Source organism: Oryza glaberrima, chromosome 1, assembly GCF_000147395.1.
Source record: "Oryza glaberrima chromosome 1, OglaRS2, whole genome shotgun sequence".
Lineage (NCBI taxonomy): Eukaryota > Viridiplantae > Streptophyta > Magnoliopsida > Poales > Poaceae > Oryza > Oryza glaberrima.
In genome coordinates this window covers 29997137-30022522 of record NC_068326.1, presented here as the reverse complement: position 1 = coordinate 30022522, position 25386 = coordinate 29997137, and the positions used below count along the sequence as shown (strand labels likewise).

Here is a 25386-nt window from a genome sequence, read left to right as displayed (position 1 = left end):
ATTCGGACGGCGGCCACCACAAGTCTTCACTCATTAATGGGGGAATGACAGGGTTGTCCCCCATGTCAGGCGAGGGACGACGCTGGCCCCACTCAAGGGCAAGCTGTGGCTTGGCTTCCGGGCGAAGGCACGGGTCGAGCCCGGTCAGGATAGGGTGGGTCCCCATCCGAAAGAAAAGTAGGTAGAGGCGGTGCATGTGGTATCCTCTTGAGATATAAAAGGAGGACCTTGCCCACCGAAAGAGGGGATGACTCTCAGTAGGCTTGAACTCTAGGAGAAGAAGAGCGAGAGTGCTCTCCGGAGTTGAGGAACCCTTGTAACACTCAACCATAATCCCAAACACAGGAGTAGGGTATTACGCTTCTCAGCGGTCCGAACCTGTATAATTCGATTGTGTGCAAGCTAACTAGTAGCCCTAGGGGCGGATACGTGATCTCTAAGAGGCGAGCTCCTTCCCCCGGCCAAACTCACGAAAGGGGGGGTCTCACGACCTCCCGCTATCGAGGGACTTCCCTCGACATCAACAATTTTAAAAAAGAGACTTTGTTTAAATAAGTAATAAAGGGAGTGATAAGAACTACTCCCTCTGTCCTATTATAAGTGCAGCCATAGTTTTCCGCGCCTAATTTTGATTATTTGTCTTATTTGAAAAAAAATAAAAACATACTTCCTCTGTTTCACATTATAAGACTTTCTAGCATTGCCCACATTCATATAGATGTTACTAACATCTATATGAATGTGGGCAATGCTAGAAAGTCTTATAATGTGAAACGGAGGGAGTAAGTCACAAGCAAAGTATTATTCATGTTTTATCATCTCATAACAACAAAAATACTAATTATAAAAAAAATTAAATTAGATGGACGATTAAAGTCAAGCACGTAAACTTATGGTTGTATTTAAAATGGGAGGGAGGGAGTATTAGATTGTCATTCAGGAGGAAAAAAATGACTGAAGTTCTCGAAAATTCCAGTCACATAGTAAAAGCTGGGCACTCCTTTTTCTTTCTTTATTCACACAAACGGTTTGTCCAACCAAACCAAATTAGTAAATTACAATAGGGTCACCCTATCTATTGGTTCAATTTAGGACTACCAGAGAGGTTCCAGAGGGGAAAAGGAGTAGGGCGTAAAGGCAGTGATGGACTTGTGAAGGTGGCCGCAATCATCCATGAAGTGGATAACGAAGGATCGTCAAGGGTCAGCTCGGTTAGGCTGATTATCATTTGGACGTATTCGTAAGAAGCTAGCTAGGAGTACGGTTTAGGTGGTCTTTTTACTCTAAAATTTTCATTTACGACGATAGATCCAATTATCCAAACATAATTCCCATACCATTCTATCATATTATATAAAATAATTTTCGTTTCATCATACATTAGCATAAGAAAACGAATCCCTTTATTTCTTCCTTCTCATAAATCGATCCCTATATGCTCCAAATAGACAAGATATATTCGCTCAGCTCAAATTCAAATGAATTAACTTAGCAAAGTGAGTGTAACTCTTGATTAAGTTTCTTATGATAGATCCAACACACATATGTTCAAGTTCTAGACTTAGACACGGGTTCTCACATAGAGGTAAGTGCGAGCACCTTATAATCGTCTCCGTTTATACTGTGTTTAAAAAAGAACCCAACTCAGCTCAGCTCACAAGAGACCCTCTTTGATTTACAGTTGAAGTGCTCAAACGATTGAAGGACGAGGAAGATCAGTGCTCAAGGTAGTCATCGTTAAGAGAAGAAGAATCACGTCAAAACAATTAAGTAGAGATTAGAGACAGATTTAACAACGGAAAATCCGAGCGTCTAAGCACACAAATGACAGATTTAAGTAGGGACCAGTAATGAACGACAAATCAAGAGTAAGGAGCTAATAATGTATTTTTGAGATTATGGGAACGTAGATGACACATACGAACAAAATATACATCGAATTTCCAGCTGCCCGCATGCTTGCACCTCATGCGCACCATGTGTGTTAAAATTACAAACTCAATTCAGATACAGAGTACAAGGAATTGGCATAATTTACAGGAGTGATCTACGTCAAAATATAACAAAAAAGAAGCTATCTACCTGCTGACTAAAACGAACCACCATATTTCCCAACAAAATGTTACATATACAACCTTTCTCGTAAGCACCAAATTGCCCGTCGCAATGTAGAAGCAAAAAGGGAAAATTTACCAGCAAAACTCTATAATTCTATGCAATAAAAATAATATAAGGGAGGATTACACCACTCATCGTTACGTTAGACGTTGCAGTCCTAGTTCCGAGGCAATGAGTCTGAGCAGAACCTGTACAAGCTCCCGTACCCTAGCTTCTCTGATGCATTGGGATATATAGAACTTCAGTATAACTTCATTAGCAATAAAAAGTTGGTACTATAATAAACTGAAGCCAATTTTTAAGAAAAAAAAACACCAGAAAGTAAAGTTGTACACCATCAATAACTCACCCAACCACAAAATCACAACTCAGGAATAAGGGGCTACTCAAAACCATACAATGCTGGTCGAGTTGGCGAAAACACCAACTGCTTTAGCCGTGCAGCAAAAAAAAAAAAATGTTGGGAACTATACCCAGATTGTCAAATCCCTAACACCGATACTTATTTTTCTCTATAGAGCTTCAGGGCATGTCCATCTGTTAATATTTATATTTTGCTGTGTCGTGTATACTATAACAGACAGAATAAACCTGAAGCCATTTCCATAGGTTATTCTTGTCTTGTTCAAATTTCAATGCAAAGTGTAAACTGAAAAGGACAATCCAATTTTTGGCTTCCATGTTAACACCATCCTAATGTTGAATGGAAAAGAAAAACACAAATGGCTTACTCAGCAAACATAAACATGCATTGCCAGCACATAAAGCTGTCGGCTATGACACAGAGTTGTACTGTAAAATTGCATGCGCACTTAAGAACTGTGGGGATACAAAACCTTTTTCTTACCTTGAGACAACAAGCTCAGAAAAGGTTGGTAGCAAAGCCAATAAATGAGCCCGTCCATGGGACTCATTCTTCTCTAAAGCTTCTTTTAGATATAATGGCATGCTGAGGGCATTAGCTGTTTCCATGTTTATTATTAGTCTAGCGAGTTCTTGTAGAACACAAATTGTCTCATCAATCCTTACACTAGGCAATGGTCCTTCTCCTGCAGCATATTTGAAATATCAATTACCATGTTGAAAGGAAACCAGAAAATGAAGCAGGTTTACATATTATATATAAGGAAGTTCAAAATTATATCATTATCCATTTACCTAGATCATTTTCATCAGCTAAAAACTGACCCAGTATAATCTCACACCGCTTCGTAAGAACTGAGATCGATACTTTGCTGGTTTCTGATACTGTAGCACATAAGCTTGTCCCCGATGTACAACTGCAATCATTGAAACAAGCTATACTATTCAGTTCTAAATGTATGCAGAGTGTAGTGGAAGTTAACGTTCTGATGAGTTGCTAGTCTTGTGGGTCTATGGACTATCCTATGTTATCATGTAATGTGTGAATTCTCAAACATGGGCAATGTTTCCAATTATTTTTAAGATAATCTGCAAATGCTTTTGAACACTGACGGATCTGGTTTTCACAGTGAGGAGCAGGTGCAATGCAGCACTGGTTATCACGTTTGTCTTTTGGGGCTATTTTTGTCAGATTTGGTAAGTATTAAATACTATTTGCTGAAAAAGTTGCAATAAATATTCAAACAAAATATGAGTAAAAAACAAATTTGCCCATAGTTTAACAGTTAATTGGCCCAAAATTCCACCCAAACCAAGTTTGACACCTTGTGGAGAAAACGAATCAGAGAAACTGCAGTGTGGTAGTACCAGCATAAAGAAAACATCATCTGCAAGCAGCTCAGTGAAAATCTGCTGCAGTGCAAAGGTACAAGGCCAACGGTTTGAAGAGGCAAGGATCCTGTTCGTGATGCACAGTGATCAAGGCAGTTCACAAGTCTTTGTAATACCTGAAAAGTGATCAAAGTAAAGATTTGGCCTATAGATAGATGGACACAATTGAGCATTAACAAGGTTAGGAAAATAACGATTATTACAACTCAACCAACTAGCTATTCTTATGCAGGAGAGAAGTAAGCAAATGTTATAAAGGAGGAGTATGTATGGTTTGAGAACTAACCTCAACAGGAGCATCCTTCTGCAATTTCAGGACGTTGTCTCCAAAAACAGTGAGTACAGCCATCTCAAGAGTCTCATCAGCAGTAACAGAGTCAACCGAAGGAACATCTGACGACAGCACACGTCCACAAGATCCAACAAGAAAGGTTTCATACACATCTGCAACCTCCTTCCAGAAACGAGCTCTAGAAAATTTATATGAACTCATGCCGCTTTTACAATCAGCGCTGTCATGTGTCACTTCATCTACCACAACACGATTGAAGCATTCAGCAGAAACTCTCCAAAGTGTACCCTTTGGATTGTCTCTCCTTGTGTTCATGCACCTGTATTACCAGCTTTGAGGGTAAGTATTCAAAAAGACCATAAAAAAATTTATGTTTGCCTTTTAACAATAAGATATCAACCAAGCTTTCAGAAAATTATAATCAGAATGAAACACTTATTGAATTCTGCAGCATGCATATTAGCATAGAATATTCTTTGCAAGAAAAGATATCCTTGCGTTTGCATCGTATCTGTTTACCAGTAAATGTTTCTTACTAGTATTAGATACTCCCTCTGTAGATTTTTCTAAAGTGCATTTCGATTTTTTTAAAAGTCAAACCTTGTAGAAATTGACCAACAGTTAGCCAAATTTCAGATACATTGTGTATAAAAATTATTACTAATAGATTCGTCTTTAGTATCTTAAGGTATTGGTTTTATACATGGCGAAGTGTGACCTTGAAGACTTTTTCCAAATAAGCATGCCCAATAAAAATCTACGGAGGCAATACATAATTGGGACCTTATATGCACAGGTTCAAATAAATCAAAGCAGGTGTCACAACTGAATTCGTCAGACACAGAACGGAAATAAAAAGATTATGTAGCAAGTGCAAGCCTATGTTTAGATTCAATAAACCATTGAGAGTCAAGTTGGATGATTAGAACTAACCCCCCTGAGATGTTGTGAAATACATTTTGAGGGATCCTACCTTCTCAAGACCACCTTTGCAATTCATCTGGGGGGTTTGCATGTTTACACCCAAACATGAGTTCGCACTAATATTTTCTTCTAACATCCAGCTATCAATTTCCTATCACTATCAATACCAATACAGCTACACTCCTTCCATGTATGAATAATTATACATTCTTGCTCACTGGTCCTAAAACTAAAAAATTAAAACGCTGGATATGAGAGGAGGGGCTCTCATATCAGATATTATTAAGAATGAGGCTCGAAATTAAAGGAAGATGCCTGAGCCTTCCTCAACTATCATGTTTTGTTACTACAAAATTATAGAACTACAAAAATGCTTCCGTTTGCAAAATTGGGGCAATGTAACTGCAATGGTTCACAAATAAGGGCAGCAGAACTTTTTTAGTCAAAGCTTTGTTAGGAACAGCAAACTGAATTATGCAAAGAAAATACCTTCCAAGACATCGAATAACTTCCGGAGAGGAATTAAACCTTTCATTCTGTGGAGCCTCCAGAAATAGGTTGACAACAATCGGCACAAGCTTTTCTATGAACATAATACCCCAGCCACAGCCCACTGCATTATCCATTTTTGTGCTGCTGTTATTGAGATGACTCCGTTCAACTGTAACCATAATAAAATCACACAGAGTAAATCAAGAAGATATTGTATTTCATTATATTATGAAAAGTTGGATATCAGGTATGATGCAGTCTTACGAAAACCATGTGTTGCGCCATTTGCTGCATCAGATTTCTGTTCATGCATCTCTTTACCCTGTTTCTGCAGGGGAGTATCATGGCTATTAAGGTAGCACAGTAGTTCGAGGAGGAGAGGTGACCACATTGAAGATAACATAGTTGTTGGACGTAGCATAGGAATAATTTCCAAGATACCTCGTTGCAGAGCAGGGATACTACCCTGAAAATTTAAAAAGATGAATAAAAGAACTGGCTAAGACATGACAAATAGCACAAAACAGTTTTATTATAATAAATCCCCAAGGTTGTTGAGAAATCCCATGACTTCTTCAAAAGGATTCGGTGGTTCTGATAGTGTATCTAAATCCATCCCCTTTACTTCAGAAGGACTTTTGTGGATGGATCTACATAAACATGTATGTTTAAATTGTACTATATTTTTTTTGTACAGAATTACATATGCTACAAATAAGTTCATGTGGATGGTTGGTTGATCTGATGTAAACTATATATGCAATATTAAAATTGGGATTAGTATTCTTCACTAAGCCATTGTTGACCCTGGTTTGTTTTTTTGTAAAGTAGCCAATAGAACCAAAAATATTCAGGATTACTCAAAAACAATCTTAGGTGTCAATCCCAGGACCATAGACCAGTAGGTGCCAACCAGGCAGCTAATTCTCATATTCTACCCTCATGTAAGAACAACCATGGCACAAGGTGCATTTACTAGGATGTCTGGCTAATGTAAAATAGCCAAATACTTTGCATAGCAAAAAGAAAAAGTGTTGCTTATACTCCATGGTGTAGCAAAATGCAATTGATGAGAATGTCCCTTCACAGGCATACCAATTCATTATCGTAATCTGTAGGATTCATGGAACTCTTAATCATCAGATGCATAACGGCCATGAGCCTTAGATACATTTCATCATTAAACAGAGATTGTGCTTGAACATAGAGATCTCCTGCATGGGGAAGATCACTAACATGATTAGTAGTTTCAGTTTGCCAGTACATTGAAAGTTCTAAAAACTAGCATATATTACCAAGACCACGAAGAACCTCTTGCTTCACTTTATCAGCAGAGTCATTCTTATAATTTGGCGAAGTTTGAAGAACAAGTTCATAAATATCAAGAACAGATTTGACATAGGAGGATTCTAGATTGCCCTGAAAAAGTATACATGGAACATATATTCATGGCCAGTTCTGTGAAAATAATAACTGAAATAAGAACTCACGGTTCTTTTCTCTAATTTGTGAAAATAATGCCAGGAATAAGTGACAGGTCCAACACATGCTATTTCAGCCAGTGGCACTAATGAAGTTTTTAGTTTTGACAGGAAGGAGGTTTTTCAAAGATAAAGTATACTCTTCAGTCCCCCACCCCCACTCTCTCAGGGTTATAGCAGAAAGCACAAAACTGCCATCATTAGTCCAAACAGTCAACAGATGAATTTTTTTTTTCTCGAAAACGCAGGAGAGCTGCATTTCATTTCATTAAGGAAGAAAAAAATATTTATAAAGGAGAAGGCAAAAACAGCAAAACAAAAGAACCCCACACAACCAACAGCCAAGTGAGAACTCGACAAAAACATTGTGAGTGCATGGCGTTGGCCTACTTGGGCCTTAGAGTGTGCACATGGGCTTTGGCTATTTGGTTTTCAAGGGAAGTTCCAAGCTCATCCATTAAACTACCAAAGACACACTCAATATTTCACCGAATAGCTTGACCTTGGTTCGTTAAAGAGCTAGACGTTCACACGGGCTCAAGTTCGGGTAGTTTTGAGTTCCAGATAAACCTAAAGCGAGCCAAGCTTGAGTGGCTTTTCAAATTTTTTTTGACAGTTTCACTTAAAATTAACTATAACAGTCAGTAACATTCTTAGCTTGTGATACCGGTAATTATTCATAATATACTGTGGCTGTGTGTGCATTGGGGGGTGGGGTGAGAGAGAGAGAACCTTTGAACAGTTTGAGCCAACAAACGTCTGCAAACAATTTATAGCTGCAAGAGCGACCTCCTTGCTACCATTTAGGATACCATTTTTGACAAAATCAAGCAAAAGCACCCAACCTGAAAATTTTAAGATACAATCCAACTGGTAATTTATATCCAATCCGAGAAAAATGGATAATGGACAGTACAATGAACACTTACCAGAAGAAAATTTGCTCAATTGCTGGAGGAAAGGGAAAAAGGAACGCAAAAGTCGTGCTATGCCACCTAGTACAAGAACGATAGTTTCATCCCATTGTTTTTGTGCTGTATTTCGACTGGAAATAAGAAAGGGGGGGTCCATCAGAACAAAGTGTATTCCCTGATGAAGTAACATAGTGTAATCAAAAGCTCTACTATCTAGTGAGAGTAGTGTGAGACCCAGAAATAATTAAATTAAGCTTCTCCAAAAGCAGATTATGAAGCCTAACAGCAGTAGGTCTTTTTTTCATCAATAAATAAAGTACAAATTTGAATACCTGTGGTGGATAAGCATATGAACAGCTTTCCCTGCTCGAGTTCCAAGTTCCTTTCCTTGCCACTCATCTCTAGACGAAGTAGATGCCTAAGACAAAGATTTAACCACACTATAATCACATAAAATTTAGGTTGAACATAAAATGTGTAAACCAATTGCTAAACTACTTACCAAGTGGGAAACACGCTCTAACATAGGGAAAACATATATCCAGAGACAATCCTCCCACATGGTTTTCGAAAGTTTTTGCCCATGGGTGCTGAGTGTCTGAAAGAGAGTCCGGACTGCAGAGTTCCGAACCTTGAAACGTACAACACAAACTTGTGAATGCACACTATTATCCACTCATGAGCAATATTGCAAACTTTTGCAAAATTGATGATATTCAAATACACATGATGGATAGCGAACTACAAATAATGCAGCACGACAGTAATAATGGGAAGCACAAAACTGCTACTCAGAATATATTCCACAAATCATAGGTGTTTATGCACAGAACAAATAGCGTGCTCAAAAAGAGTACCTCAGGACGATCATCCGCGCCCAGTTTTTGAAGCACAGAAAACACTGAGAAGAAAAGTTTATTATAATCAACCACACTTTTTAGAGGACTTTGTTTGATGTCTTTCTCACTGGAAGATAGCGCTTCCTCTTTCACTGTTCCACCAGACTCAGCTTCTGCAAGGCAAAACAGAACAACAGATTAACTATCCATTAAACAAGAGGATAGTAGTATTGTTGAAATCAATCATGCACCTTCATCCATGCCATTTGCTTTCTCAGCAGATTTGCTTATTAATCCCTTCACAACAAAGTCAGTAGCAGTCCACAAAAGGCCAACTGCTGTTAAACTTATGTTTATGTCAGTTTTCTGGGTGCCATAAGCTCCGGTTACCAAAATGCATCTGCACGCATTTACAAGAGAAAGCATAAGAGAAGACTGCAACATAATAAGCAAATAATTCATGAACTGTAGCCATGCATGTTCAGCTCCATGGGCAAAATCAGTTTCCTTCTTCATAAATCAACTATCATCTACTTTGCAAGTACTCAATACACCAGATAACAATTGAGGATTACTGTATTTGTAGTTTGTATATATGAATGATTCCTTACATGTTACTGAATATTTGTGAAATCTTCATTGTCTCAATGCAAGATGGATCTGGGCCGTATGTCACTGAGATTGCCTTAAGCCCTTTGGTGCCCAGTCAGCTACCATGAGATTTCAGTTTCGAATTAACCACACTTATATCTAAGCCCTTTTTAATAATATTGAAAGGAGGCAAACACTAAAGCTACGCAGTTGTAGTTCCTTTTATTTTAATGCGTTTTACATTTGTAGGAACTTTGCTTTGAAAACCAGACATGCCATCTTCATGCATGGTGACAAGTCACACATCATTAAGGCAAGAAAAAAATGAAAGAGCCATGGTGATCGAATCCCTCAAAAGTACTAAAATTTCTTGACAAAATACGCACCATTGTCTCTTTTTTTTTTTGCAAAAAGATCGTTTCTCTGTAATGAAATACACGAAACTTTTGAATTGCTGCTGTCTGTACGTACTGTCATGTTACCACAGAATTTGCCGACAACCATGACCATTCTATTCACAGTTCTTTTCCACGTTGAAAATAGGAGGAAAAGAGCCTCTCCCATTCGACACGGTTTTTACTGATAGAAAAAAATAACAGAAATAGTGAATTCAGAGCCTTACTCATCAAGGCATTGCACAGGAATGGTTGCCAATCCTTCATTCATTATCACACGTATACTCTGCAAAATCAAAATGTAATGAGAAAATGGCATGTGAACATCAAGTGCAAAACTTTTGAAAATATCAAGAGAAAATGACTTGTATGTACTTAGGGTGTGGGGTATTTCCTACAGCATTTCAGTTGGCATTATAAAACAGTTAGCCCGCATTATTTATTGTCATCCCACAGAACACGCTTCTTTATTCCTTCTATGTTTTCGAGGCGAAATGTAGGTCGTGCTTCCACGCTTAAGTAGGAGTAAATTTCGCAAAACTACAATTATTATCTTAAACTATCAGTTTCCTACAACTTTAGCTGGTATTTAAAAAACTGCAACATTAGCTAATGATTTTTTTCCATTAAAAAAAAGCTACTCCACAGTCCACACGGCAATCTAGCACTCCCTCCGTTTCAGGTTATAAGAGTTTTGACTTTGGTCAAAGTCAAATTGATTCAAGTTTGACTAAGTTTATAGACAAATATAGTAATATTTGTAATACTAAATTAGTTTCATCAAATCAATAATTGAAATATTTTCATAATAAATTTGTCTTGGGTTAAAAATGTTACTACTTTTTTCTACAAACTTAGTCAAACTTAAAGTAGTTTGACTTTGACCAAAGTCAAAACGTCTTATAACCTGATAGCTTGGGCCTACCTGTCAGACACATGTAATACACGCATTGTTGCAATTGGACCCGCATGTCAAACTCATCTAGTAGATAAAGTTAGTTTGTTGATAAAATAGTTAGCTATTATTGTGGTTTACGAAATGTCTAACTAACGTTGTAGCAAAGTAATAGTTTCGACAACATAGTTACAGTTTTGTGAAATCTATACTCCTTTAAAAGGGAGTAGTGGTGGTGGTGAGTGGTGAATCTGCCACAACCCCCACCAGCAACCCCACAATTTTTTGAAAGAAAGAGGGCCCACATGTCAACCACCCCCAACACCAACTCTCTACTTTTTGTTGGAAGGAAAAATAATAGTGTGGGGCCAGAGGGTGCACATGTCAGCAACAAATATATGTAGAAATTAAGAGATTATATATGCAGAAAAATGATGGTAATAACAGGTTAATAATAATTGTCTTTTTAATTAAAATCCCGTTGTAGCGCATGGGCAATATGCTCTAAAAGTTACAGTTTTGTGAAATTTACTCTAAAGGTAAATATGCAGGGCTCATATCACGCTGAACATAGCACTATGAAGTTTATAGTTTTACCTGAAAACCCAAGGAGATAAGATCTTTTTCTGATGCGTCAGTAACAGCCCTGGCAAAAGATTGATTTAAGTAAGTAAAATAGACAAAAAGAATTAAAAAAAAACTGTATCATGCATGAACACCTCAACATATGAAGAATGCTAGGCCAGCTATAGGACAGTTTTTCTCCATGTCTCTGAAACAGTTAAACCATAATATTAAGAACTTTATTATCTGATATACCCAGGAAGATAATTTCAAAGCAGAAAAGGTACCTCAAGAACATGCAGTAGTATTTTAAGTGCACCCATTTGAACATCAATATTCTTGTTGGAGGAATAGAGGATCACCAATGGAGATAAAACAGCATACTCAAATGATACAGTTTCGCTTTCTTTGAGCAACTAGTAAGCACAGAAACAAAGAGGTCAGTGAGAAATCAAATAAAGAGAATAAGGCCTGTTTATTAAGCCCTTACTTTTTCCTCTTGAAAATGATGAGGAGCTGAACTGATGCCCTGAAATTTTTCAGAACCCACTACAGAACAGATTGAATGATCTAAAGATTCCAGCGCCATATTCCGTAGTTGTGCGTTGGAGCAATTGGCAAGCTGTGGTATTGACATCACTAAGATCGTCAAGGCATTAAATAAGACATCAGCACTAACAGTTAATCTAGAAAGATGCAACTTTACCTCAAGATGATGAGCAGCAATTTGGTCCCAAATTGGTTCAACTCCTGTAAAAGGCTGAAATGTATTAATACCAGGCAACAAAGCCTCAAAAGAAAAGATACTATTGCATAAAAACATTTATCTGCTAAGAAATTGAATTATACACACTTAGGACTTAGATAAAGCTGACTACATTGTTTAGCCCTAATCCTCCCAGAATCCATCGTTCATTTTTGCACATGAATTATGACATGCACTATAAATGGTTGTGCAATAATTCATCCTTTCATGTAATGTGCACTCATCATCTGATATAGGATTAACATGTTCATGTGATCTATCGGCACAAAACTGAGCTGGTTTGAATCCTGCAAGTACATGGCTCAAAGTAATGGCACTAATCACAAAGTCCATTTGTCATTGGAAATGTGGAATTATGGCAAACTAAATCAACAAACATTTAGCACATATATTCCAGAGTATAGTTATCAGCATAAAAAATATTTTTCCTGATACTTATACTTGAACAAATTTCAATATCATCATTGAAATATATTGCTTATCTGGAAAAAAAAATATGGGTGTCCAAGCAAAGATAACACGCACGGTGCAGATTATTGACAAGTATTGACGTCATGCGCTCCACTGAAAATGTAACACTCCCAATTTGTTGTCCCGATAATTGAGAATTTCCTGATATGTGCTGACTTGACAGTTGATGCAACGCAGACAAAAGTGACTTCACTGCAGCTATGTTCATCAAGGCTGAACTTTCAAATAACTTCCTCCAGCAAAGAACGATGATACCATTTAGCATATAGAGTTGGAGAATAGAAAACATAAACCCAAAAAATCACACATAAAAAAAAGGATCGTGTTTGCCTCCTGACCTGAGAATTTAAAGATGAGAGAATATGGAAGTCACTGTACTGTCCAGATGTATCTCTTGAGAGTCTTGAAACAGAAGCAGACACTTCCTGCAAGAGAAATTGGATTCATCAACTAAAAAATGTTAAAGAGTCCTAATGATAGGTCAACTTGACAAAGGGGGCCTACTCCTCGAGAACTTTCACCACAAAATATTCCACAGGTCAATTCAACAGAGTAACTAGATTGAGAGAGAGAACTATGATGGCTTTTGTTATACTACTGATGAATTATACAACGTTCACATAAGTGTTTGACAATTTATTTTATAACACAACGTCTTTCACACTTTCACAGATATAGTATTGAGGACAAAGACTATAATCAGTTGAATTGTGTAACCTGGGTTGAAGCATGTGGTGAATGGATAGCTCTATCAAGTGCTGCAAGAGTCTCCAAGACCTATAAAATTAGAAGAGTCAGAGACAATAGCATTTAAAGTGATGAATTTAATAAATCTCTCCACTTACCAAAACCCAGGAAGGACCAAGCACATTGTGTAACCGATGTGCCACATTGAAAAGTGTCCTCAGGGCCTGGGTTCAAATTTAACCAAACTATAAATACACATTAAAGAACCACAGAGCATCACATGACTGTAAATGTTACACACTTGTTACCTGCACATTTTTCGGTGTTAGAATGATACTATCACGCTGATCCACTAACATCTCTACCTTCTTTGATCCAGGAGAGAGTACGATGCTAAGAATAAGTATAAAAGGATAATAAGAGATAAGGCAGGGAAAATATACTCAAATCCTGTGAATGGAAAGGAATAAGAACGTCTTTTTTCAGTTTGGTGGACAGCTGAAGCAGTAACTGTAAAGAATGTCACGTGAGAAATTGAGCTAATAATAAATCGTAATCCTTGCATTCCAAAATTCATTTTAAAGAAAAATGTAAACTGAGAAGCTAGTTGTAGTATCCATTCATGTTATTGTTATGTGCCAAAGCTAATAAAAAAAATTACTTCTGCCACTTATATCCTCTTAACAAATTCTTGATTTCTAAACTGGGGAAAAAAGAAGAGGAAAAAGGCTGTCTTTAATAAAGCTACAGTTGCCGAACCATTTTAATGCTCTCCTAACAACTTAAGGATGAGTAATGGACGCCAGAATAAACATAGGCAATTTATTTAGGATGGAATCCATAAAATGAACATATATCATGGCCAAAATCACAAGGTTAGCTTATGTAAGTATTTCTGATGAATCATATTACAAAGAGATGCATATCGTTTCGTGAGAATCCAAGAGGAACTTAGGGGAGAATCGTCAAGGGAAACGCTGCTTTCTAACAAATTGTGTGCTCAGCAATATGCTAATAAACATGATGCTAGTGCCTAGTGGCATACCTTCTCTTCTCCCCTTCATTTGGGTTATTGATGGTAAACTTGCAAAGTGATGCTAGAAAAGAGTTTAAGGGTTCTATAGCACGGAGAACTCCACAGGCCTGAAAGAATTTATCAAGAGAAGTTAATCAACATAATTATCTAGAAAGAAACACTTTAGAGAATAAGAAAAGGGGTAAAACAGAAATGCAACAAAAAAAATAGCAGCCCATGAAATCCATATCACGGGATATTCTCTATTTAAGCATAGTGGTGCATCCTATGTAATCATATAACAACCTGAGTGAATGCCTGGTACCCTTTAAGTATTTCTAATATTATAGCCTCTCCCTGCGACCTGTCAATTGGATTCTCCATGAGTAAAAGCATAAGGAAAAGGCACATAACTTACAATAATAGGAAAGGTAGTTTTGAAGATTGACCTCATCAAAATAAGTGAAAGAGAGTCAAGGATGGTTAGCCATGATGAGTTGACCATAGCCGCACAAAGTAGAGCCAATTGTCCACAGCATTCTGTACTACCCAATTCACATTTTGGCGATTCAAGCTAAAAGGAAAAATAAATAAATTATTAGCATTATTACAGTTGTGAGTTCATATACTCTTCAGAATTATCTTTTTACCTCGCCGACATCTAAAGCCTCATCAGTCAAAGTGGCAATAGTGAAAACTACACCTAAGAGGCCTTCAAGAGCCAGAGTTATGGTATGTGCTTCACTAGCCACCAGAACAGCAGCGTTTGATGCATCGTTATCCATGCTCCACTCAATCCCTGCATGTACAATGCTAACATATGCCATAAGAAAACCTCAACTGATTATTGATGATATTACAGAGACACCAATTTGGGAAAACACAATAGAATTATTAACCGATGATAGTCATGAAACTTTCTTGACATGCAAATTATTAGAAACATTTTCCATATCATGGATGGTCATGAAGTACAACTATCCATAAGAATTATTGGAAGTTTGGAATCAGGAGGGTCAGACTGATATTGATTCATCCAACCTTTACTAACAACAAATCGTAGTAGCAACATATCATATGAACTCTTTCCTGGCTGTGAAAGCAGGGTGTGCGATCTGTCCTATGAATCTGTTGGTTCATTGGTTGGAACTCTGGATCTTGCAACAACTAATGTATTTTATAGGCTCAATAAACCTAGTTTTAAATCTTGGTTCGGCTCAGAACTGGACAATCTGACTGGTTTTATGCCAGTACAAAGTGTCTTGAATATGTGGACACGAAATCTGCCCAGGATCTGGTAAGCTTTTTTTCCTGATTAAACTGAAAGTGGTCACGATAAGTCAATAACTACGCTTAGCGACTAGTACTAGAGGCCTTAGTGCTGTGTTTGTACTATTGGGGCAAATTTGGCTGAGGTTGGCACTCATCCATTTACTTCATTTGCTTTATCTGTATTTATTTAGTATTGGGGACAAATAAATAAAAACATCAGAAGAAGAAAATTCTGGAATGACTTTAGGAACTGTAGATGGTACCTTTAGCTTTACTGCTGAACATTCCAGCAACAGCTGCTAGAGTCTCTTCACTTAAGTCTGAAGCCTGTAATACAAAAATGTGCTAAGTTAAAAGGATAGGCCATATGCTCAATGTAGAGATAAATATGGTTTAGAAGATGGTATCCATCAACATAAAAAAAACATTTTCATCGCTTGACAGAACCTTAGCATTTTTAAATATTAATTACTATGGCATTAGAAAGAAAAATGAAGATGAAGCTACATCAGCCAAAGCATGAGAACACTTACAAGTATGACTTTGGAAAAAGATGTTGTAAATGACAGAACAAATTTTGCATAAGGTGCTATGGAGAGTGAACATAGAGCTAACAATTGCTTTTTTTTTTCCCAAACAAGGAGATCTATAGGCCAGAATTCCAAGGAATTAAAAGGGTAAATTCCATGCTACCGAACAAAAAAGAGCCCAATTGAAACAAGACAAGGAAATCTTAATTAAGAGTCCAGAGGTATATATGCATGAAAAGAGTGAGCGTTATTGCTGAAATCAAAGTGAAGTACACTACTTATTTAAGTGTAATTCCAACGAAGGAATATAAATGAGGTACCAAGTGAACTTTGAAAAGGCCACTTATGGATCTAATGGATGCATTAATCTACCTCAGATGGCTCGGTATTGCATACAGCTATGCAGGATTGGTGATTGTCTGTATTTTTTTTAATGGGATAGATAGGGAGTTCCCAACTAGATATTGCTTGACAGAGCTGGCTCAAATATATGGTGGATGGTTAGGACTAGGCTGATGAACTGCAGAGAATTGCCATTCACTGAAAGAATAATGACTTATGCAAATGATAGAACAGTAGTTACAACACCATTTTGAACAATCCTCGGCCTGGCTATGCAACTATGTGCAGATAATAAATAGCAGGAGCTGAGTCCATTATCAAATATTTGATTTAAGTGCAAAAACAAGCCAAGATAATCCAAAATCAGTAATTATACACAAAGCACAAATTCGGAAAGGGTTATGCTCTGGAGATAGAATTTCTAAATTACCACACCTAACCATTGAATAAGTCTAGGACCTTAAAAAACAGATATGATATTCACTTTGCGTAAAAACAAATAAAGAGCCAATAAATCAAACAAATAATGAAATGAACTAAAAACCAAAAGGAAAATGGAAAATAGTGTCAAATATAAATGGTAAAACAACAACACGGAAAGGAAAAGGTTGAGAATTATAGTAAATGCACAACGCTAATGAACCACGGCGAGATTGTCTTCTAGCAAGCAAACCAGTATTACCTGAATAGTGGCTACCACCAAAGCAAGTGCTCTGACTATATTCTCCACCACATTAGTATTTGTAGGATTCCTGTAGGATTAGCAGAAAATGAAAAATGAAAAAAAAAAACATCAGCTGAGTATTTCCCACGAAGCATTGCAGTAACTTGTATGCCCAGAAATGCAAAGCACACTTGCAGTAACTTGTACAGCAAAGAGCTAAAAAGGGATATGTCTGGCCTAGTAACAAAATTCCATGTGTTAGAACCTGGAAGGGGGATTTTCGGTGTTAAAAGCAATGCCTATTCCATATAATGTGAAAATGAAAATGTTAATCCTACTGATAGGTTTCTTGCTCTCAAATATATTTATATAACATATAAACAACTCCTATATCATAATTTTGAAAACCAAAATACCCTGCTAGGTAAATGATGACCCCAAGAAAGCGTGCAGCTAAATACCACTCATATCAATCATGAGTCATAATAACCTTATCTAATCTTCAAAAGGTACATTTCTAATATGAGAGTTGACTGATCATGTTCTCTGTTGATTATTTATAACATACATGTAATTCAATTTATTGTTCATGATATCTTTTACAGGATTAATTACATCTACTTATTTTGCCTCTAGATGTACTCTTGACATCATCGGAACCATATAACCCTATAACTTGATTGAAAAATTCCATGAGGTCCATCTGTAACTAAAAAAGATGCTAAAGGATCTAACAGGTTAAGTTCCTACACATTAAGTCCATAAATAGTTTATTTGCAAAAGCCATAATGGTGATGCAACTAAATCACTAGTTAACAGAGGTTGACAAAAAAAATAGTACAATGATAGAACAAACTATGTCAGAGTTTACAGATGGTACACGGGGCAACATGCTGGTTACATGCTAGAAATGGCATCATTCATCACTGAGGAGCTGCTCCAACAAAACCCTAACAAGAAACACTAAACATTTCTGTACTAGAATTAAACAACTGGATCATAACAATATGAGGAACCTACATGGGAAAATTAGTTCAGCTATGAAATCATTACAATTTAAGACGGACAGATTATTGCAAAATACTCCCTCCATTCCAAAATATAGGGCACAACTACTTTTTAAAGTGGTTTCATAATATAAGGCATGCATGCATGCATGTAATTAATTAGCACATTCTCTCCCCTAAATTATTTTTATTTTAAATCCTATTCTCACAAGATCTTTAATTCTATTGGTTGCATGTATTGTATTAATTGAGGTGATTCATGACAACTATGAGATATTAATTATTTCTTGGTCTTTCGATTAAGGGTGGTTGTGCCTTATATTTTAGAACAGAGGGAGTATAAACAATGAATCAGATCGTAAAACTGTGCATATTGATTTTGAAAAGAAGTAAACGTACAAATTTCTATTTAACAAGGCCAGAGGACACAGTGACCCACAAGCACAAACCTTAAGATAAAACAAATGAATCGAAAAATTACCCACAACAGAGAAAGCATAAACTTAAATCTCAATAGAATTTCAAGAGGATTTAATACGTACATGTCAAATGTTTGAAATAGCAATCGCAGTGTGTGGGCTTCTATACAAAAACCCTGATAAGAAAACACCAGGAAGGCATATGAGAAAAGATCACCCCACAAGCATCATATTTAAATGATACAGTGTTTCAAAAGAATATATTTCAAATCAGAAAAAATAAGGGAAAATGAGGGATTTTCTTATGAATCCAGCTGACTTCAGAAGCCAAGAAAGCATAAAACCCATGGGCATTAATGTCTTTTGTAGACAAGGAATACCTACCCTTAGAATTTCAAGAACGAGTATCTGATGCCATAATGGTAAGTCCAGACGAGTAACCTTTACGAGCATATTAAGGAAAACCTGTCAAGAGAGGCAGCTTGGTAGTCAGGTAGGATGGCATAACTTGAGAATGGTTTAGAATAAAGGGGGGGAACATAAAAGTTCAACTAATCTTTCAACACGTGATTTCAAGTTTAAGCATATTGTGGAACATATTTGGCAGGAACTATCCTAGCAGAATGAGAGCTCTGACATAGATATCACATCAATATCTATTGTGCAAATTCAGGTTGATTTCTGGCAGTAGCATAAAGTGGATTGACTAGTGGAGTTTTGAGTACAAGTGGATAATCCCAAAAGATGTTTGTCTTTTGGTGTTTAAATCTGTTTAAATCCAACTCAACTTGATGCACTTCAATATCAAGATTGTTAGTTCTCCTTCTCCTAGTTAGTACATTCTTGCATGATACATTCCCAAGCATATTGAAACAAAGGTAGCTAGTCCTATGCTTCCATAACTTCTAGCTACAATGAACACAGTCAACTTCTACTAAAAACCTACATTTCTTTGGAGAAAGAAGAGGAACTTTTTGCTTCATATATAAAAAGCACAGGAACGGCAGTAATTGGAGCTTAAAAAAATTCTAAAAAAGTGCATAATTCTTCAATAAATCACACCCTGGAGCTATTTAGTGGATAACAAGTCCATCAGAAGTGCTTGCATGGATGTGAGTATGGTCAGAGTGGTACCTCGCTTTCAGTAACAAGTGAAGAGCTGTACAGTCTGATGACATGAGCTACCAAACGTAGGACTAAACGACGGAAGGCAGGTTCCCCTGCTTCACCTTCAAGCTGAAGATAAACCAGGAAAAAAAAAACACATTCATGATGTTAATAACAAGAAGAGGGCATGTAATCAAGAAGGTCAGATAGCCAAGAGTTTTCCCGTTCCCAGCAAATGGATTAGGAACAGGCACATCGAAAGAAGTTTGTCGCATTGCTTAGGATTCTAACTATCTGAGGGAATATAAGGATTGATGAGACCAAAAGATCCATGCTGTTAATGGTGTGAAATGCATTAACAACCTCAAGAACTGGCATTAAAACTGCCAGTTTGGAGATCCTCGCATTCATGCTGAGAAATTCAACAGAAATGGAAGGGTAGGCACATTTTGCATCTCTTAGGCCTTTACCCAATTAGGAAGGAATTTCAAAAATCCAAGGTGGCAAAGAGGGTTGCTTGTTCAGGAAAGTACAACTATATAGGCTGTGCAAAGTGCAAACACTTCAATAGGCCAGGGAAATGTTGACTGACTTGTTCCTTTAGATGGAATCCAATTTGCCTCCCTCATATAAGTGGTGTGGCATCTGAACTGGTGTTAAACTTCTATACTAGTAATGTTGTAAGTCAGAAGTTTGTTCTGCTGCCAATGACGTTTGCCACTGTGGTAACGCAACAATTTTGCAAATGTACTTGAGCACGTTACACAATTTTAAAAACTAACTCCTGATTTTGATGTACTTACTTCCACATTTGTACGGAGTGAAGTCATAAGAAGCGAGCATATCTGATGCCGCAAGACCTGGCAGGTTTTTAATGGCATCGTAAGTTACAAATCAACATTTGCACAAATATTAGACATAATAAAAGAAACATAGGAACTAACCTGCTGGTAAGGTAACAATGCCCGGAATACAGAAACATATGTTGATAGCACAAACCTGGCACAAAATATGTCTAGATGAGTTCTAGCTTGCTCTATATACAAGTTGCACTATAAAGTTTAGTTTCTAGGTGAATACACAAATGTTGAAATTAGTTTTTTTCGATTTCAGTTGTATAATGTCCTTCACATTATTTTCTAAAACTCCTGACAGAACCCAACACTCCAAATCAGTGTTATCAGATCATGAGCTTCACTAACATCCGATAACAATGGTTCAATTGAAACATCTTGTTAACATAGAACTTAATTTGAAATAAAAAAAGGTAAGATTGGGTCAAGATAACTACAAAATTATAATTGCCTTGAAAAAATACAAAAAAACATTCAGACATTTAACTGTGGAGAAAACTTACTCGAGAATGTCAAGGGCAAATGTCCTATGCAATGAATAAACACGAAGCCACGTAGCCTACAGAAAATAACAACAATAGCTTAATCAGAAAATAAGGTGTAGAAATTCCGTAATAAAAATTGGCAGATACTCCAAAAAATTATGCGGCAAGTCTCAAAAAATCATGTGGCAAGAATAAATAAGTGCAATCAGGAATTGTTCGCACATACAGATCCACCTGCAGCAAGAGCTGTCAGGTCTTCAAGTAAACGGAGACCAAGCTTGCCAACATTGCTCAGTTTTTCCCTCACGGTAGGCTCCACAGAGTTCCTCCCTAATGACCTGTCATGCAGTGCTAGTGTAAGCTAAATACAAATTTAACAAGCAAAAGAAATGAAAAAATCCACAGAGTGAAAAATGGCATATATGTGTTGCATCAGTGATACATTTAGTTGTCATGTGTCTATGCTTGTGGAATGGAAATACAAGCATTGTGTGGTTGCCATATCATCCAAATAAAGCACATGAACATGAGTGATATACTAAACACAGTACAAATAAGAGAACTGTTGATTCAGCAATGCAAGTGTGTGCTCATTAATAGGCACGATGGCAAAAAAAGAATCGAGCTTTATTGTGAAGCTGATTATATTATACTATAATACATACGGTGCCATTGTTGTCAAAGCCTCCCAAGGAAAAAAGGGCATATCATGAACAACAGATTTCAAATGTCCAAATAGCATTCCTGCATGGCGTTAAGTATAATGTAAGATAAAATAGACAGTCTTACAGTGTGTGGCTGAAGCTACGAGTGACATTATCAGCAACAGAGCTAGCGCGTGAACTGAGTCTTGCTGAAGAAGCTTTACTGGAGGGAAGTGATTCGGCATGAACAACGTTATCAAAGACTAATGCCACCGCTTGTCTAAATGTAGCTGCTGCCGTGCTAAGGACAATATGTGTGTTAGGAAAGCACAATAAAAGAAGTCAGAATAGCTGAGTTAATGGTAAGCGAAGGAACTTACTTGCGGACACTGTCAGAAGAACGGTTGCTTTCAAGTAGGTGAAGGCATATGTCAAGTGCTTGAGACATGTTCACCTGAAGAGATATAAACAATATATTGATAAATAGGCCTACCTATTCATGGTTACATTCCTATGATCCTGGAAAGGCATTAGAGATAAAATGATACTGCACATATTATTTAGGTTTTGCATGAACTATGCAAAACAAGAGGGAAGGTTCTAAACAGTCCCAAGGAATAGAAAATTTTAGTCATGTTAACTTCCTCAGAAGACTTCAAAAATTAATACTGCGACTTGAGTTACTCTTTTTATCATTATAGAAACACATTCTAGAGTCAACCAGAATATGTTGAACAAGAATGCATTATGTTTCACACATTAACATGTCATAACCCCCAAATCCAAACAAACTGCTCCAAAATAAAATAAGGGAAGTGATTTCCTTATTGCGTGGAAAGAAGATATTCATACACATAAGCCAAATTAGAAAGACATGAAAATGATTTTTGAAAATGCTAACAGCGGTAACAAGTTGTTTGATAATGGCCAGTAATCTTGGTGCTTTCTTTATAACAGGGGAAGCTTCAGACTGATCTAAAGGCAACTACACCAGAAAATAACAAAACATTTGCATCTATTATACAAATCAACCAATTAAACTGATGGCAACCATTGGCATCGCTACCTCGCTTTCAGGTTGTAGGTGCGACTGAAAAATAATCAAAATTGTTTGCAAAGTCTTAAGTTGAACAATCTCATCTGTCATCTCTGCATGCTGCAAGGAAAATGAAACAAAAAACAGGATTGAGAAATCATCAGCTAATATTGTAAAGAATTTGTTTCAAGAATAAAACAACAAAATATCCTAATGCAAAAACAAAAGGACTTAGTAATTAATCATGTTTTCTAAACATACGTTTGTTTTTTTTTTCAAAAAGAAAAACACTATCAGACTCATCAGGTCATCAGGATAACTAGATGACACAAAATATGTGATTCAGTTTATACATCTATTAAGACCAAATAAAGAACAAATGAAAATAGTGAGAGGTATATGGATACAGAAGCGATCAAAACTCACATCCTTCAAAGTAGTCAGTATATCCTTCAATGCAGAAGAAGCTACAGCATCATGAGATATAAGCTTTTGCAAACAGGATAGTCCTATTACACTCAGCTTCACTGATTTAACACTGCATGCCACCAGAAACATCCGCAATATATCCTCATTTTGAGCTATTTCCATCGGACTAGATAGAGAACGGAGCTGCATGCCAAAAAGAATTCAAATACAAGTTAGGAAACAAGTAGCATGATGGTTAAAAGAAGGAAACAAGTTAAAAGGTACTTTGTGGTCTAACATAAGAAATTACAGAACTTTTGTTCACTACGCATCATCTAAATTGCAACACAAAATTATTGGCTTCACTTGAGTTATGGAGGAGATTTGTTGATACCAAAGATTTAAGAATGTCAACAGATTAGCTTCAGATAGGCGGAAGGACATGCTTAATCATTATCTTGCAAATAACAGGTATACAGTTGGTAAAGAAGATAAATGATCTCAGAATACAATCAGTCATCTGGTCAGGTCAATCATATTAGCATTTAAAGTATCTCAAACGTTTGAGAAAAGAAAAACAAAGTGGAAGAGAGGCAATAAACACATCAGCGCATACCACTCAAGTTCACACCTCAATTTCTAGAAAATACATGAAAACAATCTTGCTTGTGTAGTTAGGTCAAAGGTCATTTTGATTGGTTTATCAGATGTTATTCCATCAAATATTAAGAATAGGTTTTCAATTTTCCAACTTGGTATTTCAAACTTCAAAGCTTATCTTCTGAGCAGAATCAGGTTAGATTGTATCATCGTATATTTGTGTTCCACTAATTTCGATAGACCCCATTCTCTTGCTCAGATTCTGGTTCTGGTCTACTGTGGATTTATGGCTCCTTTCACAAATAAGCTACTTCTAGTATGTCCCTTGCGTGGAAACTTGAATACAAGAGAGGTCTCCACTGAAAGAACCTGTCAAGAGTTCTATAATGGCAATGTTGTATTCAAAGCCCAGCCCTTATTGAATTAAAAAAACAAATGTTTGTACAAACTCTTACATGGAGAATAAAAAGTTATAAAGTTTCTCCAGATCTCCTATAATGGACGAACAAAACCCATTAAGTTCCTCCAGCTCTTTAAAGTTCATACTACAACTGGTGATACCTTAGGCTTCTTACAGAAGCATTCTAAGCAAGTGCATTGCACCTGGCTCGAGCATGAGCCCATGAGTTCCTCAAATAAGAAACGAACAAATAAAAAAAATAAATGAAAAATCTCTGATTGAAATCAACATGGCAACCCAATAATTCCTTAAACTCCATTAAAAGCATTCTCTGCAGTCTAAATTTAGCATTATAAAAGAGGATTTACTAGGTTTTACAGGTAAGGAATGGGTTTCCCCTAGTCCCTACCTACAACCATATAAGCATTGGTTGGCATTCAGACCGGTTAGGTTAGTCTGTATAATCATTAACCACTACTAGTAGCATATGGAAATCCTGCACTCGAACCATTGGCTACATTTTCACTAACCCTAGTGATTAAGCTAAGTTAGTTGGCAGACCACAGTTACAGTTGAAATTTCTTAGAATTAGTTCAATTAGAAATGGCTAAAACTTAGTTATCCTGCTTACGATCACCAAAAATATCAGGTGGGAATCATACTCCTACGCCACTACCTCACTGCGTATTTGAACTGAATAACCAAACCGGAGCTGGAGCTGGAGCCCACACTTCGGAAACCATTGGAGAGAACTCCCCTGGCTAAATTGGATCCGAGACGAACGAGCGAGCAAAAAAACAACTAAATGGGAGGCGGCAGTGAGATCTCCAGTACCCACGAGGCACGGGCGATGGGAGCAATACCTTGAGTATGGCGTGCTCGGCGGCGTCCTTGACGGAGGGGTGGCGGCGGCGAGCCTCGGCGGAGAGCGCGCGCAGATCGGCCTCCAGCGCCGCCATGAAGGCCATCTCCGCGTCCTCACTCCTCAGGCGCGGCGGGGGGCGCCGACCCAGGAGGGCGGGGGGTTAGGGTTTTGGGCCTATCTCGACCGCGGGGATCGCGGAGGGGAGGAGAACCGGGGGGGAGAGGGGATCGGTAGGGAGTGGTGAGATCTGAGGAGGGAGAGATGGAGACGACGACGACGAGCTCCTCCGATGCGCGCAGTGGGGATGTTAGTTGCCGCCGTCGTTAGTGTGTTCTGTTCTGCCGGGACGAGATGCGGAACCGTCCGATCTTAATCCTACGTTCACGCGTTTTTCTGCAAAAAGAATTCCAGATGAAAGGAGTTTTTTTTTTCCTAAAGTACTAGATGATACCATGCGCTTTATTACGGGATATATGTTAAATATTATAGAAATGATAAAATGATTTGAATTGAAATATTATGAAAATGATTTGTGAATGATAATTTAGTATTTA

General features: G+C 37.3%; 1 protein-coding gene across 1 annotated transcript; it reads right to left on the bottom strand.

Annotated features, from left to right (window-relative positions):
• Nucleotides 1-1931: 1931 nt before the first annotated feature.
• LOC127760144 (uncharacterized) lies at nt 1932-25129 on the bottom strand. The gene is made up of 44 exons (XM_052284366.1): nt 24831-25129; nt 22986-23171; nt 22590-22679; nt 21904-21977; nt 21669-21824; nt 21106-21217; nt 20898-20953; nt 20485-20539; nt 20344-20400; nt 19568-19669; nt 18818-18898; nt 18557-18609; nt 17026-17095; nt 15735-15798; nt 14850-14998; nt 14649-14773; nt 14506-14563; nt 14230-14327; nt 13493-13577; nt 13343-13408; nt 13215-13274; nt 12836-12922; nt 12552-12726; nt 11967-12010; nt 11751-11882; nt 11548-11676; nt 11416-11468; nt 11294-11342; nt 10029-10087; nt 9067-9215; nt 8834-8988; nt 8479-8607; nt 8309-8394; nt 7992-8107; nt 7795-7907; nt 6877-7000; nt 6677-6795; nt 5846-6047; nt 5579-5750; nt 4160-4484; nt 3850-3989; nt 3277-3398; nt 2966-3167; nt 1932-2334 (listed from the first exon to the last, which is right to left on the bottom strand). The coding sequence occupies exons 1-44, from the start codon at nt 24933-24935 to the stop codon at nt 2256-2258; spliced, it is 4863 nt and encodes a 1620-aa protein (XP_052140326.1). The 5' UTR covers nt 24936-25129; the 3' UTR covers nt 1932-2255.
• Nucleotides 25130-25386: the final 257 nt, after the last annotated feature.